Source organism: Alligator mississippiensis, chromosome 7 (assembly GCF_030867095.1).
Source record: "Alligator mississippiensis isolate rAllMis1 chromosome 7, rAllMis1, whole genome shotgun sequence".
Lineage (NCBI taxonomy): Eukaryota > Metazoa > Chordata > Crocodylia > Alligatoridae > Alligator > Alligator mississippiensis.
Window position 1 is genome coordinate 8,812,410 of NC_081830.1, and position 16,057 is coordinate 8,828,466.

Here is a 16,057-nt window from a genome sequence, read left to right on the forward strand (position 1 = left end):
CAGTGACTCACCCACACTCGTGCAAGCAGTAGGAGCTGAACTCAAATTGCTAGAACCTGGGTCCTGCCTCTTCATCACAAAATGTTGCTCTTGCAGCTTTAACAGGCTGTTTTTATCTCCACAGAGCATCTCTCAGTGACAAGCCAGTCTGGCTGATCATTTGTAAATGATTTGGGGCTGATAGGCAGGGAGAGGCAGGGAGGTAGAGGAAGTGGTGGATAAGTGAGTGTCTTAGTTATCATAGTGCCTGGCTCTGTTTTCTCCAGCTTGACTTCACCCTCTGTGTAACTGTAACAAGTAGGATGTTTCCTTCATAGGCAGAGCAAGGCCTGGATGGGGTACCCCGAACTACCTGAGGGCACAAACAGGCACCTTGCCTGTGAGTGCATGTGGCAGGGCACTGTGTGTGCCTGCCACTTTAAGGGCCTGGAGCTGGCAGCCACCAGGTGCCGGACGAGGGCAGCCATTTTGGAGGCAAGGGCTGCCTATATAAACAGGGCAGTTTGGCTGCTGGAGGCCAGGCAGCAACATTGCCTGGCCAGAGGGCTGCTGAGAACAATCTGGAGGTAAGGGAGGAGCTGTAGGGGATGGTGTGGAGGCTCCTGGTCCTGGGCATGACCTAAAACTGCACCCTGCCGGGAGTGGATTGCCTGGTGGGGATCTCAGTGGTGGGGGAGCCCCCAGGAAATGCCAGGCCAGTTACCACCCTGGTGAAAGGTAGGTTGGGGCGCCTTAACCCCTAGCCCCCACCACCGGGTGGGTAACCCCTGTGTTTGTGAAGGGCCCAGAGGGCGGACCCTGGGAGAGAGTGAGGGGCTAGAGACCCGACCTGAACAAGAGAGTCCCCTCGACTGGCCCATGCTGGGGCCAGGACCAGGAGGGTCAAAAGGGCCAGGGGCCCACCGCGAGGGACACCCAAGAGCCAGGGGCCTGGGGTCCTGACTGGCCTGGAGGTGGGCCAGAGCTGGTAGCCGAAGGTCCCGGGGGGACCACACCGGAGAGGGGAAAATGGTTTTGGGGGGCTAGCAGCCTGAATGAAGGCGGGGAGGCTGTCTGATTGGAGGGATCGTGGAGGGGTCCCGTTAGGAGGAGTCAGGGGCCCAGCATGGGGGCCGGTGAGGACGTGAACATCAAGATGCCATCTGCGAGGCTTGGGCTGCAGTGTAGGGGAGGAAAGGAGCCGCAGAGAGCGCCCCCTGCCATCGGGGCACCAAAATGGGCAGCCTCCTGCTTAAGTGACATCTATCAATGACTCAATTAACATCAAGGCGTGGCGGGCGAAGGCGGGCCGTTGGCCCAAGAACAGGTGAGTGGGCCACGGAGATTGGCCCTGAGGAGGCCCTCTGTTACAGTGCACCTACAAGACATTTACTGCAGAGCTCACGGCAGTAAAGCCTCAGTGTCTACTCATGCGGCTCTATTAGACTGCAGTAAACTAATAAATGTTGCTGTAGGACACTACTTGTAAACACATCCTGCAGTGGTGTTAGTGCACTGCAATGGATGTATAAGACACTGGCTGGGCTGAAGCATGAGGGTGCTTCAGTGCAGGGGCTCCCTCATGTCCCAGCCAGCTCCTCCACAGCACACTGAGACAGGTCAGAGCAGCCCTGTGCTGGCAGACTGACCCACTGGGTCCCATGCCTGGCTCAATGTGCTGCAGTCCTGGGTGTGCATTCACATGTGGTACACCCAGGAGCAATAAACTCCAGTGCAAACTGCACCAGAGTTTATTCATTCAAATTAATTGCATGTATAGATGCACCCTATGTCTTAAATCAGACTGAGCACAGAAGCCAAAGGTAATGATAAAGGCCCATCGCTGCCTTGCTAAATTTGTCTCCACTAATTCTCCTATTATTTATTTAAGTATTTAATATTTATTTATAGATTTATAGGCTTCTCTCCTCAACAAAGCTCTGGACAGCTTGTAGTGAGAGGGAAAAATAACTTACAAGCAAATACCAAACAAAACTCCCTAAACTATATCCCAACTTTCCAAAAATTTCAAAACTGAGGAGTGACTGCCAAAAACGACATCCCTCAAGTTTTCACCTGCAGGACTGGTGCATTGATGGTACTTACAGGAGGTTGCTCTTGACCAGGGGTGGGCAATTATTTTGAGTGGAGGGCTGCTTGTGAGTTTTGGCAAGCTGTTGAGGGCCACATAGGTAGCCTTGCCCCTTGACAGGTGCCCCACCCCCTGGTTGCCAGCTTGTAATTGGAAGCCCCACCCCCTAAAACCTGACTTTGCTACCAGAAGTCCCTCCCCTTGCCCCTGGAAAAACTCCTTTCAGGAAGGGGTCTTGCCATCTTGGAACCAGAGAAATACCCAATTATATTTTAAAAAGCAAGCATCTAAAACATTCATTTATTTCATTTTAAAAAATATTTTTATCCTGCTTTACATATGTGTGTAGTATACACAGAGATGATTGTATATACTAACTTAAAATGAAGTCTTAGTCTTGTATATTGTGGGGGGGTATAGGTTTGTGTGGGTATATAGGGTGTGGGGGAGGGTGAGGGTATGTCTGTCGGGGGTGGATAGGTGTGGGGGTGTGGGGTGAGCGAGCATGTGAGAGTGTGCTTGGATGTGTGGGATGTGGGTGGGTAAGGGGTTTGTGAGGGGCTGTGTGGGGGGGAGGGTGGCTCAGATGGGTGAAGGGGTGTGGGGGTCTGCATGTATGGCAGTCCGAGGGGGGGTGTAGTTGCATGTTTATGGTGGGGTGTGCATATGGGACTCACCCTACGAACATACATACACACACACACAGTCCCCCTCTCCCTCTGGGAGCCATGTGGTGGTGGAGCAATGCAGGGGCAGGAGGGCAAGGAAATGGCTGGGGGTGGGGCAGGGCTTGGCTGCTGTGTCCTGTTGCAAGCTCCCCCTGGGTTCTACTGCCCTTGGCTCTTGTCATCTTTGACAGGCAGCCGGGAGCAGATAAATATTAATTTTCTAAATTTTTTAGGGGCCCTACAGGCCTGATAGAATGACCCAGTGGGCCAGATTCAGCCCGCAGGCCATATTTTGCCTGCCCCTGCTCTTTTATGCCCCATCTCAATCCTTAAGGTCAGTCAAGACAAGGTGGTCCCTTAAGTACATAGGGTCTGTTTATGGCCTTCTAGGTCAGAACCAGTACCTTGAATTATGCCTACAAAGCTATTGAGAGCCAATGAGGACTCTGGACCATAAGAAGGTCTGCCACTGAATTATGCAGCACCTGGAGCTTCCAGATGGTCATCAAGGGCAGTCCTCTGTAGAGTGTATTGCATTAATCTATCTTTTGAGATGACAACAGCATGGATGATAGTGGAGAGATCTAAATCTACAACAAGAGATCACAGTCTTCTCACTGTATGCAAGTTAGTGAAAGGTGCTCCAAGCCACCACTACCATGTGGAGATCCAGATGCTGAAGAGGATCCAGAAACACCCCAAGGCTACAAACCTGAATAACAAGGTGAAGCTCAACTACCATTAATGATGGGCATCCTAGTCTGCCCCCAGATCATGCAAACTGGCCACCACTAATAGCTCTCTCTGTCTAGTCTGGAATCATCTTCAAATGGTTCACATGCATCCAAAACCCAACTGCATCCAGGCACTGGTTGTCAAGCTGGGCCGTGGGCAGCCATGTCTGGGGTTCACATCAGGGTTGGGAGAAACCAGGAAGTTTTCATCCAGGCATTGATCTCAAATGATCCTATTTATCTTATTCAATCTAATAAGGGAATTGCAACAGCTGTAAGATGGAGATGGGATTTAGGACTCCTGGGGTTAAACCCCTAGCTCTGGAGGAAGAGTGGGGTCTAATTGGTTATAACAGGGAGGGTTGGACATCAGGACTTCTGGGCTGTGTCCAGACAAGTGTGAACATGTGTTATGTGGCACTGCAGACCCATCTGCAGCCCATACACTGCACATGCAGGCATTCCTCGTGCTGCTAGCTTGCAGCATAGTGGGGGGTTTTGACCCTGGGAGATCCCAGGGTCAAAAATTCCACACCAAAAAAACCAGGGTGGCACATGTAGGGGCAGCACATGCTGCCCAAAACCACAGCTTTTCTGGCTGGAGCCACACTCCAGCTGCCATCCAGGCTCCCACCTGTAGGAGGGCCATGGCTACAGCTCCCCACAGTCCCCAGGACCCCACGTAAGGCTCCTGTGGCCATCACAGTTGCTGGACCCAGCCCCCCCTACCCTACCCAGGGTAACCTGCCATGTGCCAGAGGGCACAATGCACGGGCATTCCCTAGGGACAAGTAGCAGTGGCACAAAGTGTGCCACTGCTAATTGTCCCTAGGGAAACAAATGTCTGCACTCATGTGGATACAGCCTTGGTTTCCATCCCTACCTTTGGGACTGGAATAGCGTCTAATAATTAGAGTGGGGACAGGGTTCAGAGTCAGAATTCTTGGTTTCCTGTCCTCTCTAAGCAGGTTGCTTAGTACATTTATGCCTCATTTTCCCTCTGTGTGATGTTTATTGTAGCCATTCCAGTGAAGGGTACTTTGACTCTCCAAAAATAACAAGAAATTAGCAAAAACAGCTAATAATATCCTTCTCTCCCCCTTTTTTGTGTAAGCCTCGTCCTGCTTTGTCATTAGCTGTGTTATCTTGTTCATATTGTACTGATGTTATCTTTGGCTTCCTCTCTGCTTTTCTGTACAACTACCTCACTGAGTTCCAAACCTTGTTTGCCATTAGGGCTGGTCTCATGGTGAAACTTTCCTCTGTTTGATGCTTAACATGAGGATCTGGAAATTATGACTGTGGTTTGTATTTCCATATCACCTACTAACCCATGTAGTGGATCAGATCTCTAAGGACCACCTACGTCCAAAATGCAGAACAAAACAGATGGTCCCTACCCTAAAGTGATCTAAGGCTGAGCATAAGGCAAGAGGCAGACAGGGAGCATAAGCAGAATGTGGGCATTTCTACACCATGTTTAAACTGCACCCCAAAATACTGCCATGAAGTAAGCTCTGCCTACTCACCCTCACTCTCCCAACTCTGCCCTCTGATGCCTGAGAAGGGTACTGAATATGTGCCCATCTAAGAGGATGATACTACCTCATTCTTGGTATTCAATATACATGAAGTGGGGATAAGTGGGTAGGGGTGGGGTCAGAACCACGGAGGTGCTTTGGATGAGGTGGACGAAGGAGTTTGGATGATCTGGGGTCTTGTGAACCTAGCATTCATTCCTGCCTGTGGCAGGGGGTCAGGCTAGATGATCCGTTCAGGTCCCTCCTGACCCTAGCTACTATGAAACTATAAGTCATGCTAATGAATGGGGTGGGCAACAGCCCCAGCACAACAGCAGCTGGACCAGTGTCAAGTGTTTGCAAACACGATTTGCTAGATAAACCCAGAGATTCCAAATAGAAATCCATAGTTGTGGTCTTTCTGTGTTCTTAGCAATGAAAAGAACTTCTCTATTATTCTGTAGTAAAAAAAAAAAAAGTGAAAACTAAAAAGAAAAAAAAAATGAAACCGAAGAGCTGGCATTTTCCAAGGGGTACCATGAGTCTACCCAGGGGTGCCTTAAGTCTAAAAAGGCTAAGAAGCACTAGTCTATGAACATTCCTAAACAAAGTAGTTCTACCAGCAAAGCTTTGCCGTGTAGATTAACCTATATCAGCTTTGTTTTTGATTGGTTGTTTAACAATGACCTACTGAGCATTGCCCATCCTTTATCATATATTAGGTAGGAGACCATTTTTAGACTTATAATCTCTTGAAGGAATGCAGCTCTCAAAAGGGGTAGGCCGGGGTTTTCAAAGTATATGAGCCTAGCACCATTGGAAGCTTAGCAAGCTCTTTCAGTCTTTCAGTGCTCAGGGCAAACATATGTGTATAGAGAGGGGAATTATGCTGACCACTGTCAGGGGATTGGAAAGGGAGGAGACAGAGAAAGGTTTGCAGTAGGGCTGTGCAAAATGGCACCGTTCCATTTCGCTTTGAGTTTCGATGGTTGAGCGAATTTCATTTCAAGTTGAAACAGCTGTTCCATTCTGTTCTGTTGAAACAAAGTCTGTTTTGATGCTGTTTGGAGTTTTGCTGGGGATGGGAAGTCAAACCAGCTGGGCTGACTTCCCATCCCCAGTGCTACATCACACTGGGACAGAAGGCAGCCCAGCTGGGCTGCTTTCCAGTCCCCCAGGCTAAATTGGTCCAGGGGCAGAAAGCAGCCCAGATGGGCTGCTTTCTAGTGTCCCCGCTAGATTGCACTGGGGATGGGAGGCAGCCCAGCTGGGTTGCTTTCCAGGCCCTGTGCTAGATCATGCTGGGGCTGGGAGGCAGCCCAGGGACCCCGGGAAGCAGTCCAGCTGAGCTGCCTCCTGGCCCCTTCCGGATCTTGCGTTGGGGATGGGAAGTCAGCCCAGCTGGACTGACTTCCCATCCCCAGCCTATGGTTGAAATGTTTCGACTTTTGAAACATTTCAACCAGCCTCGTTTTGCTCTGAGGCTTTTTCGACTGCCTTTGTTTTGTTCCGATTTTGCTGTTTTCACCTCGAAATTGGTTGAAACAGTGTCAGAGTGAAATAGCCGGCGAAATTTTGCACAGCCCTAGTTTGCAGGTCTCAAGAATGGGATCTGACTTTGCCTCCTGAGATACAGATCAGGGGTCAGGAGGGGACAGGCACTAGAAGGAGCAGGCCGCAGCAAGATGAAGCCCTGCCTCTGCTGCACTTAAGAGCCATCAGCTAAGTCAGTGATTGTCAACTTTTTTGGCCTCAAAGCCCCCCACCATGTCTTTTCTGAATTTTGATCTATCTCAGTGATTTCTCAACTGGGATGCTGAGAAATTCAGAAAACTTATGGAGGATGGTCTTGGGGATACAAAGGTGGAGAACCACTGGTATAGAAACTAATCTTTTTCTTAAGGAAAGATGTATTTGGTGCCATTGTTTTAATAGTGAATCTGAGTACTGGATTGATTTCTTCTGGCAAGGGAATGGAATATGTTCTATATTTCTGAGGTGTAAGAGTGAAGTGTGCCACCAGTTTTACTACAGAAAAAAATATGCCCCAAGTATAAAAAAATTGGAAAATATTAATTTAGGGGGTCCAAGTGGACAAGCCACTAAACACAAGCTGTAACACTACTGCCAAATTGCACGTGTGACTGTAGCAGGGTGAGGGCATTAAGGAAAGAGAAACCCCCGCTTGCTGCCTCTTTTTTTTATCTGCTAATGAAAAGCCCTCCTAGCTTGGGGCAATGTGGCCAGAGCGTTAGATGTAGTGCCACAGGAGACACAGCCAGAGTGCTGCTCGCTGGAAGTCACGGCAGGGAAACTGCAATTACCAGGGAGAGAGGCCCTGGCCGGGAGTCTCTCAGACTACACGCTGAGCCCCAGGGAACCTGGGGTCCTGGATGAGAAGAACCCTGGCCCTGACTCACTTCAGATGGGCACTCCTCCCACAGGGGGCACAAGCCACAGCTGGGAGGTGAGCCCTGATGCTGACTGGCTAGACGTGCCTTGGGGCAGAGGTAAAAGGCTGCCAGAAAAGCCGGGAGGAACTCTCAGACGACCGATGAAGACACACACCAGAAGAAGGTGAGAGGCAGCCAGACTGCCCATGTTTCTTTATTTTCATACTAGATGAACTGCTGGGAACTCCAGATATGAGTCCAGGGAGGCATTGTTAAGATGTTCCAAGGCTGGCTAGATGGTCAGAGTGTGATCAACGCAGCTACCGGAGCCCAGGTCTGGTGTGATCAAGGAGCCGTATGGAAGCCAGTGGCAGGAGTGTAGTGGTGGAGGAGCTCCCGATCTAGACCCCATAAGGGTTTTGCCAAATGGCATTCAGGAACACACTGAGTCTGCCCCAACTGGATAAGTCATCGTCCCCCACAGAGGCAGAATAGTATAGACTTTTTCCATCAAGTCATAGTGGGCAAGCACCCCATCTGGGAACAGTTCTCCTCAGGGAGGGCAAGAGGAGGGACAACCAGGTCATAGTGCTGTTGTCACAAAGGACACCAGACCATAGTGCTGGCATTGTCACAGTGACCCTCAGACAAATGCACAGGGAAGCTGTGCATAGGTCTAGGGATACAGGCAGTAGCCATATTGGTCTGAGTACAGAAGGCTGGCAATTTGGCAAAGTCTTTGGACAGAGGCAATTTCTTTTATTAGATCAACTAAATAGCTGCAAAAAGTAACAACTTTTTTGCAGCTATTTGTTTTCTAATACAAGATATCGCATCTACCCAAAGACTGCCTACCTTTAGGTCTAGGGAGGTAATTTTACTACCACAAATGGTATTGTGAAGACCATAACTGGAAAACTGTACATAGTTCTGGAGCCAGAAACTATTCCACTGTTAGATATCTAAGTAGATTTAGGTCACTAAATATGATCCTATTCCACCTACTCAAGTCCCTAAAGAACCATTAATACATCTGCTTTTGTAAGAGGCTGACAAGGTTCTTTGGGGAAATCTGATATCTTTTATTAGACCAACTAAATAGTTGGACATTTTTTTCTTAGCAAGCTTTCAGGTTTAAAAACCCTTTGTCAGGCTGAGGAAGCATCTGTAGTTGGTGCGTGCTCTTCCCGTATGGGTGAATAGCAAAGAAGCCAGATGCTGGTCTGTATGCAAGAAAGCCAGTCAGTGAGGATGTAAATGAAGAAGTCAGTGGAAAGGCTGGGTGGGAGGGGAGGGGGATGAATATAGCAGGTAAATAGTGGAGAGGTACCTGGGGAGTCAGATGTCAAGCAAGTTATTGTGACAGGCTAGCTGACAGTGACCTAGCCCAGGGGTTTTGAAGGGGTAAAAGATGATTGGAGGACTTGGGATTCCCTTTCCTCACCAATCAGGCCCCAGAGATTCAGCCCTCATGTCCCCTGATTGGCCCCTTGGGTCCCCTGGAGGGGGATAAAAGGGGCAGCGGGGCTGACTCAGGGGAGAGACCAGTGAGGGACTATGAGGAAGGAGCTTCAAAGAGCTGGCAAGAGCTGAGCCAGCGGGGCGGAAATAGTTGCCCCAGAAGAGCCTGAAGGAGCAGGACCTGCAGGCAGTAGTTGGACCCTCAGCAGCATGGCATGTGGCCGGCAGAAGAGGCTGTCTGCTAGGCTCCAGGATCTCCTAAGAGAGGCTGTGGCCAGTAGGAGAGGCTTCCTACTGGGCTCCAAGATCTCCTACGAGAGGCTGTGGCCATCAGGAGGATCTGAGCAGTGACCTGAGGGGTTCCCAGCTTGGCTTCTAGCTCCTCCAATCAGATGCCAGGCAGCTTGACCCGAGGCCGGGGCTCCAGGAAGGTCAAGACCCCTAGCAGAATAAAGCAGTATCAGCACTGGTGGCTATGTGGCACTGTTCCTGCCTACCATGTGGGAGATCTGAGTTCCAGTCCCAGCTTTGGTGACTTGGGGTGAGTGAGCTAACAAGGAGAAATTCTTGCAGTAGAAAGGAGCCATTGTGCTTTCTCCCCCTCCAGATACCTAGGCCCTATATTTCTTTGACATTTTGTATTTTGTGCCTTTTTATATTTCCCCAACCAGTATTGTTTGCTCTGCTGTTTGTGTTTTATATTTTGTTAACCCTGTCTTTTGCCAATGATTGTAAGTGTCTAACCTTTGTTGAATCCTGCCCCCTTGGGGCACTGTGGTGTCCACTATACCCCCTGATTATGCCAGTTATGTTCCTAGTATTGTTCCCTCATTAAAAGATGTATGGTTAAGTCCCCAGTGGTGGTCTGGCTCTGCTCTATAGGGGGAGGAGAGTCCCTACACCTCCCACAGCACTTGTGCACCTGCTCTGATCCCTTCAATTGGAGAGGGGGTACCTCTTGGAGTACTGCCCGGGTTATATTATAATGTGTCATAAATTCAATGTCTATATTTAGTCCATGATTTTTTGTATCCAGGAGGTTGATGAGGTGAAGTTCAGAGACTCGTCTGTGAACAGTATTATGTAAATTCCCTTTGAGGATTAGAACTGAGAGATTGGAGAGAGAGTGGCTTTCTTGTGAGAACTGTGCCCCCACCGGTCATTGGGTATTTTTGTCTTTAATAGATTTCCAGTGTGCATTCATTCTGGTGCACTGTTGTTGTTTGGTCTCTCCTAGGTATTTTCCATCAGGGCATTTGGTGCATTGGATGAGGTATATTACATTTCTGGAGGTGCAGCTGTAAGATCCAGGAATGCTGATGGCTCTGTTGTGGGGTGTAGTAATAGTGGGGGTGGTGGAGATATGTTGGCAGGTTGTGCATTTCTTGTCATGGCATGTTCTGCATCCAATCAGAGTGTTTTGGGCTGTAGGAAGTTTGCTTCTGGTGATAAGGTTAGCAAGGTTCAGTGCTAACTTTGTAAGAGACTGTCATTTGACTTTTATGATTGAGTCACAAAAAAGCAGCAAGGAGGAGGGTAAAGATCCACCTACCTTTTGTATTAATAGTTTATCCTGGACTGGAGCAGGGTGGAATATAAATCAATCCACTTTTGTACCTAATAGGTGGAATAAAATCTGGCCCCTGGTGTTCACAGTGTAAAAAAGGTGTTCAAAAACTGGGGAGGATGTGGAAAGGATGAAGAAAAGGTTTTTATAGCAGGATGCTTAAAATCTATTTAATTTACGAAGAGATGAGTAAATAGGGGGGCATAAGACAAATGGATGGTTACTATAGAGCCTTTTAATCTGGGATGCAACCCAGAACAAGAACCACTGTTTAGGAGTTAAATCCAGACAAATTCCAAACAGAAATGAGGAACATATTTTCACCATGAGGGTCATAAACCCTTGGAACAAACTCCAAAGGGAAATGGGAGTTTCCATCACCTGATGGCTTTTAACCCAGGTGGGTTGCCTCTGGCTGGTATGCTTTAAGCACTTTCAAATGAGGGGGATCCATCCAGGTGTAACTGGGTGAGATGTAGTGCCTTCATCCATACAGAGGGTCAGAGATATAAGATAATGTAAGAATCCCTGAGACTATATGGTTCCAACTGTGTAATGTATCAGGTGATGCCCCAGGAAAGTATTTCAAAGACTTTTTCCTAAGTGATGCTATACAATAATTGTACAGACATGCACACAGCACACCTTAACCCTTTCAGCAGAGGGCAGGAGGGGTTCAGACTCCAGAGCTACATGGACTAGGGCTCATTCCCTTCTGCAGGAGGCAGCAAGGATACACCCATGGAGGCACCAGACCCCAGACTTACCAACAGGGGGGAAAAGGGATACTCATAGCCTGAAACCGTGGGTCTAATTGGTGAATGGTGGGGTGAAATCCTGGATTCCACCCCAGGTCTAGCAGGGGAGAAGGGCTTATTGGATTGGAGTGGAATGGACTGGGATCCAGTACTCCTGTGTCTGTCCCTAGCTGTAAGAGGGGACTGGGGTCTAGTATGCTAGTGCAGGGCAGAGTAGTGTTAACTAGAACTTCTGGGCTCTGCCCCAGCTTTGGGAGAGAAGTGGGATCTAGTGGTTAGAAAGGGGTGGTGGGTTTTATCCCAGCTGACAGGAAGCCTCCCTGCAGGCTCTTTTATACTCAGTCTCCTCTCCAGGCCGGTCAGAAGAACAGACACCTTTGCCAAAACCCCCAGCCCCAGTGAGGAGCACAGCGGTGAGGTCTGGCCATGGAACTCCACTTTTGAGTTCCAGCAGGAACAGGATGAAGCCAGGCATGAAACTTTCCCCATAAGCTGCTGGGGCACATTATACAAGGCAAAATTTTCCTCAAGGAAGGCAGATTGGTGTAATAGCAACAGACTCCCAGAGGGATTCTTTTTGAACCGTATTAAGGGGGTAAACTCTCATGGAAGAATAGGAGCTGCCAGCCAGGGCAAAGAAAATGCAGGCTGTGAGTGGGAGGTAGTGAGCACTGGCAGAATTACATGGGATGTGTCAAGGCTGAGTTAGCAGAGGGCTGCGGATCAGGAGTTAAGGGCATGAGCAGAAGTGGGGCTGCGGGGGAGATGAGGACTAAATGGAGGAGCATCAGCAGAGCTGTGGGAGTGGTCGTTTTCTTAGAAAGCCTGCAGTTTCCCTCCCCAAAGAGACTGAGGAAGCTTATCAGTGGAACACTCATCCTGCCTATTCATCCTTTTTCTTGTAAGTCCTGATCACTGCCTCTGGGAGGCAAGTGCAAGGAGGAGAAAAAGGGTGAGTTCGAGAGCAGCCACCTGCATTCCTGCACATTCCTGGGTGCTTCCCAGCTCTCCCAACGTGCCCTGACTTGGGGCTGGAGGGAGTGGCGGAGAGCACGGCGAATCCAGCCAACCACTCCTGCGTCAGGCAGTCCCAGCCCTATGCCTCAAGGCTCCTCTGTTACTCAGCTGCTCCAGTCTAGTCTCCACCAAGACTGACAGACACTTTCCTCCCCAGAGAGACCATGGAGTAAATGGGTTAGTGGAAGACGGGACCCACCAGCTGGTCTTGGAGGCATCTCAATGGCGTAAGTGATACTGCATCAGGGCTGAGGGCCGTTGGTGGAGCTGTAGGTACAGAGGAGTGCAGTGCTGAGCTTGTGGAAGGGCTGTGGTTCGGGAGTGAGGGGGAGGACTGGGGAGAAGCCCAAGGCTGTAAAACAGGGGACTGTAGGTCTTGATGAAGGGTCACTGTCAGGGGTTTTGAAAGGTAACTGAGGGATAGGGTAAAAACTCCTATGTCTTTCTTTTATTCTCTCTATTAAATTAATTCTTTCTCTACTACTAGTTTAATTATCTCCCCTACCCATCTCTATTTTTACCCAGTCACCTACATTTTCCCTCTGTCTTCAACTATCTTATCCCTTTCTCTTTCTATCTCCATTTGAATCTACCAATCTGTTTGCCTGTCTACTGTGCCATCTCCATACAGCTCTCTCTCTCTCTCCTGTTCTGTCATTACACAGTATTTCATCCAATTCTAGACTTTCTAAACCCACTTCCACCTTCACTGCCGCTCTTTCTCTTTTCCTTCATGTAGGGAGACTCCTCTCACCCCACCTCATATCAGCATGAACCAGTGCCTCCATACTACTGGCAACATCACCCTCCTGAACTTCACAACTTCCAGAGTAGCAGGGACAATATTCCTCCTTCTAGCTGCTCTCATTGGCTTGCCAGGAAATTTTTTTGTCGTTTGGAGTATCTTGTGGAAAATGAAGCCCAGCCGTCGCTCCGTCACCTGCCTCCTTGTCCTCAATTTGGCCTTGGCTGACAGCATTGTCCTGCTCCTCACGCCTTTCTTCATCCTCTTCCTCATCTTTGAGGGCTGGTTCTTTGGAGAACACATCTGCAAGGGCGTCTACTACCTTTGTTGTATCAACATGTACACTAGCATCTTTATTATCACCCTCATGAGCGTAGACCGGTGCTTGGCTGTCTACCGGCCTTACCTCTCTCAAGCCATCCGCAAGAAGCACCTGGTGGTGAAAATATTGGCTGTCATTTGGTTAGTGGCCATCTTGTTGGCAGTCCCAGCCTTCATCTACCGTCGGGTAGTGGAGTATAAGTCCTGGAATCGGTACACTTGTGAGCCCTGCCATGCCAAGCCAGCATTGGCCATCTTCCACTTCACCATGGAGACCACAGTGGCCTTTTTGGTCCCCTATGGCATCATCATAGGGTGCTATTCTGCCATCTTGGTGAAAGTCCAGGGAAGACAATGGAAACGCCGAGGTGCTCGGACAGAAAAGCTCATTGCTGCCATTGTGATTTGCTTCACTGTCCTTTGGGTGCCCTACCATGTGGTCAACATCCTGCAGGTGGCCTCGAACTTGACCTCTGGGGAGGCAGCAGAGAGACTGACCAATGCCTGGAAGTCTGGAAGGGTAGGGGCCACAGCACTGGCTTTCCTTAGCAGCAGCATCAATCCTGTCCTCTATGTCTTTGCTGCTGGAGACCTAATTAAGACCTCAGGAGCCAAGTTCATTGCTCAGTTCTTTGAGGGAGCCTCTGGGGAGATGAACAAGAAATCCCAGTCCCAGAGGGACCTGGATAAGGACCTGGTAGTGGGGGAAGAGGGCATGTTGATGGGGAAGGTGGAAGCAGGAGCCCAGAGGACACAGCAAGATGGAGCTGTGGGTCAGGCTTCACCCCTTGGGTGATGTCTCTACCAAGCTTTATGCACTTAGTCCCATGTGCAGGTATTTTTTAATTGCCAGACTCCATCTCTCATGGACATTTTCTGTTTAAGGGTGCATTTTCTCAAACTCTGGTACTAATAGAGGCTTCCCCTTTAAGAGTACAGGTTCTGACTGCCATATTCTGGTCCTTACAGTGACTTCACCTTTAAGAGCAGACTATTGCCATGCTGTGACTCACATAGAGATTTCCCCTTTTTAAGAGAAGAGGTTTGTACTGCCAGAATCTAATCTTTATGGACACTTTTTCTTTAACTTACTCTTAAAGGGAAAGTAATCACTGCTAAATACTGATGCCTTCCAGCATCATGCTGCCTGTTAAAATGCAGTGTTTACCCACAGTACTGCACAGACACTTTTTCTTTAAAGATGAAGTTTCTTGCTGCCAGATGGTCCTCATGGACACAGTCCCTTTAAGAAAACTAAATTTTACTGTAAAACTAAATTTTGTGGGCTTTTCCCCTTTAATATCCTCTTAAAGGGGAGTTTTCTGATATTATCACTCCGCTACCTGTATTAATGGCAGCAGATCCCCTCTGGTCATATGTGGGAGAAGCCGGAGAGGATGATGTGTAATAGGCCCATCCGTGAGTAAGCTTCTCTTTTTCAGAGTGGCACCTCCGTTTTCCATAATATACTTTGTCTCCTTAAGCTCCATAGATTTCTTCTCATTGTGAAGAGGGTTCGTTTGGAGGCCTAATTACACCTGGGGTCTGTACAACACCTGGCATGATAGGGGAGCTGGATCATGATTAGGATCCTTACAAAAGTTATACAAAACCTATAACTCATGCCTCTGATATTAGCTGACTGGGAAAATCTACACAGGATGTTTACTGAATGGTAGATTAATTAGCTGCATAGTAAACATCTTGGCATATACATGTGCAACCCTATTAGGCTGGACTAAACTAATTTACTCTGCAGCAGGTTAGCACTTGTAAATATGAGTACTATGCTGTGGCAGAGTAAAAAAATTCACAGGACTGGATGCTGCCTGGGGCATGAGGGTGCTTCAGTGTGGGGGGTGCCTATATGTTAGCCCTATGCTAAACAGGGCAGATTAACCCTTTAGTGGTCCTTGGGCAAACAAACTTGTGGGCCCCGGGCTGGTCAAGACCTCTCTCCCAACCCTGGTACTGTTGCCTGTGGGGAGTGCAGCTCAGAACCACCTCTAGGAAGCGGCCACCACTGTGGCAAGGCCAGCAGAGGGGAGGGGAAGGGAAGGGAAGGGACAGGAGGCCGATTGGGTCATTTGTGCCACCACCATGGAGGGAAGGACCCTAGGCATGTTCCTAGTTTGCCTATTCATTAATCCGGCCCTGACGCTGAAGCACCCATGTGCCCCAGCCAGCCCTTCCACAGAGGGTTGAGCCAAGCGGAGCAGCCCCAGGCTGGCAGGCTGACCCCTCAGGCTTCTTGTCAGCTGAGGCTGCTTTGACCCGGCTCAACGTGCTGCATTCCTGGATGCATGTTCAAATGACAATAAACGCTGGAATTTATTGCTTCAGAGTTTATTGCTCCCAAGTGCATGTTCAAATGGCACACACAGGAACAATACACTCCAGAGCAATCAACTCCGGAGTTTATTGCTTTGCATTAATTGCATGTGTAAATGTGCCTTATGCCATCCATATTGTTACATGGCGTGACCTACCCATCTCTCCCAGCTACACTACGGAACTTCAGCCCAATGGTTCCCACAGCATTTCACAGATCCTTTCAGTATTACATTTTTAGGTTTCATTTTATTAGAGATCACTTTAATTTGAATGTTTAGAAACAGGTACATAGACTGTATGCATGAGGATGGATGGAAGGACAGACAGATATTGAGACTCTCCTGGTATTATTAGCCCATCAATGTATTCTACTGAAATATTTGCAATAAACAATTTTATAAAGTACCTTGCAAGGGGTGAAAATTCATTCCTCAATCAGGTGTACCTGCACCATTTTAGAAAATCAAT

General features: G+C 48.7%; 1 protein-coding gene across 4 annotated transcripts; it reads left to right on the forward strand.

The window, feature by feature from the left end:
• Positions 1-508: 508 nt before the first annotated feature.
• LTB4R2 (leukotriene B4 receptor 2) lies at positions 509-15,994 on the forward strand. 4 transcript variants are annotated; one of them, XM_059730475.1, is made up of 4 exons: positions 509-566; positions 7,438-7,570; positions 12,347-12,416; positions 12,929-15,994. In XM_059730475.1, the coding sequence occupies exons 3-4, from the start codon at positions 12,412-12,414 to the stop codon at positions 14,049-14,051; spliced, it is 1,128 nt and encodes a 375-aa protein (XP_059586458.1). In that variant the 5' UTR covers positions 509-566; positions 7,438-7,570; positions 12,347-12,411; the 3' UTR covers positions 14,052-15,994. The 4 variants fall into 4 exon arrangements, with proteins under 4 accessions (XP_059586458.1, XP_059586460.1, XP_059586459.1 ...); XM_059730477.1 differs by lacking the exon at positions 7,438-7,570 and having other exon boundaries at positions 519-566; XM_059730476.1 differs by lacking the exons at positions 509-566; positions 7,438-7,570 and adding an exon at positions 8,948-9,388.
• The last annotated feature ends 63 nt before the right edge of the window (positions 15,995-16,057 follow it).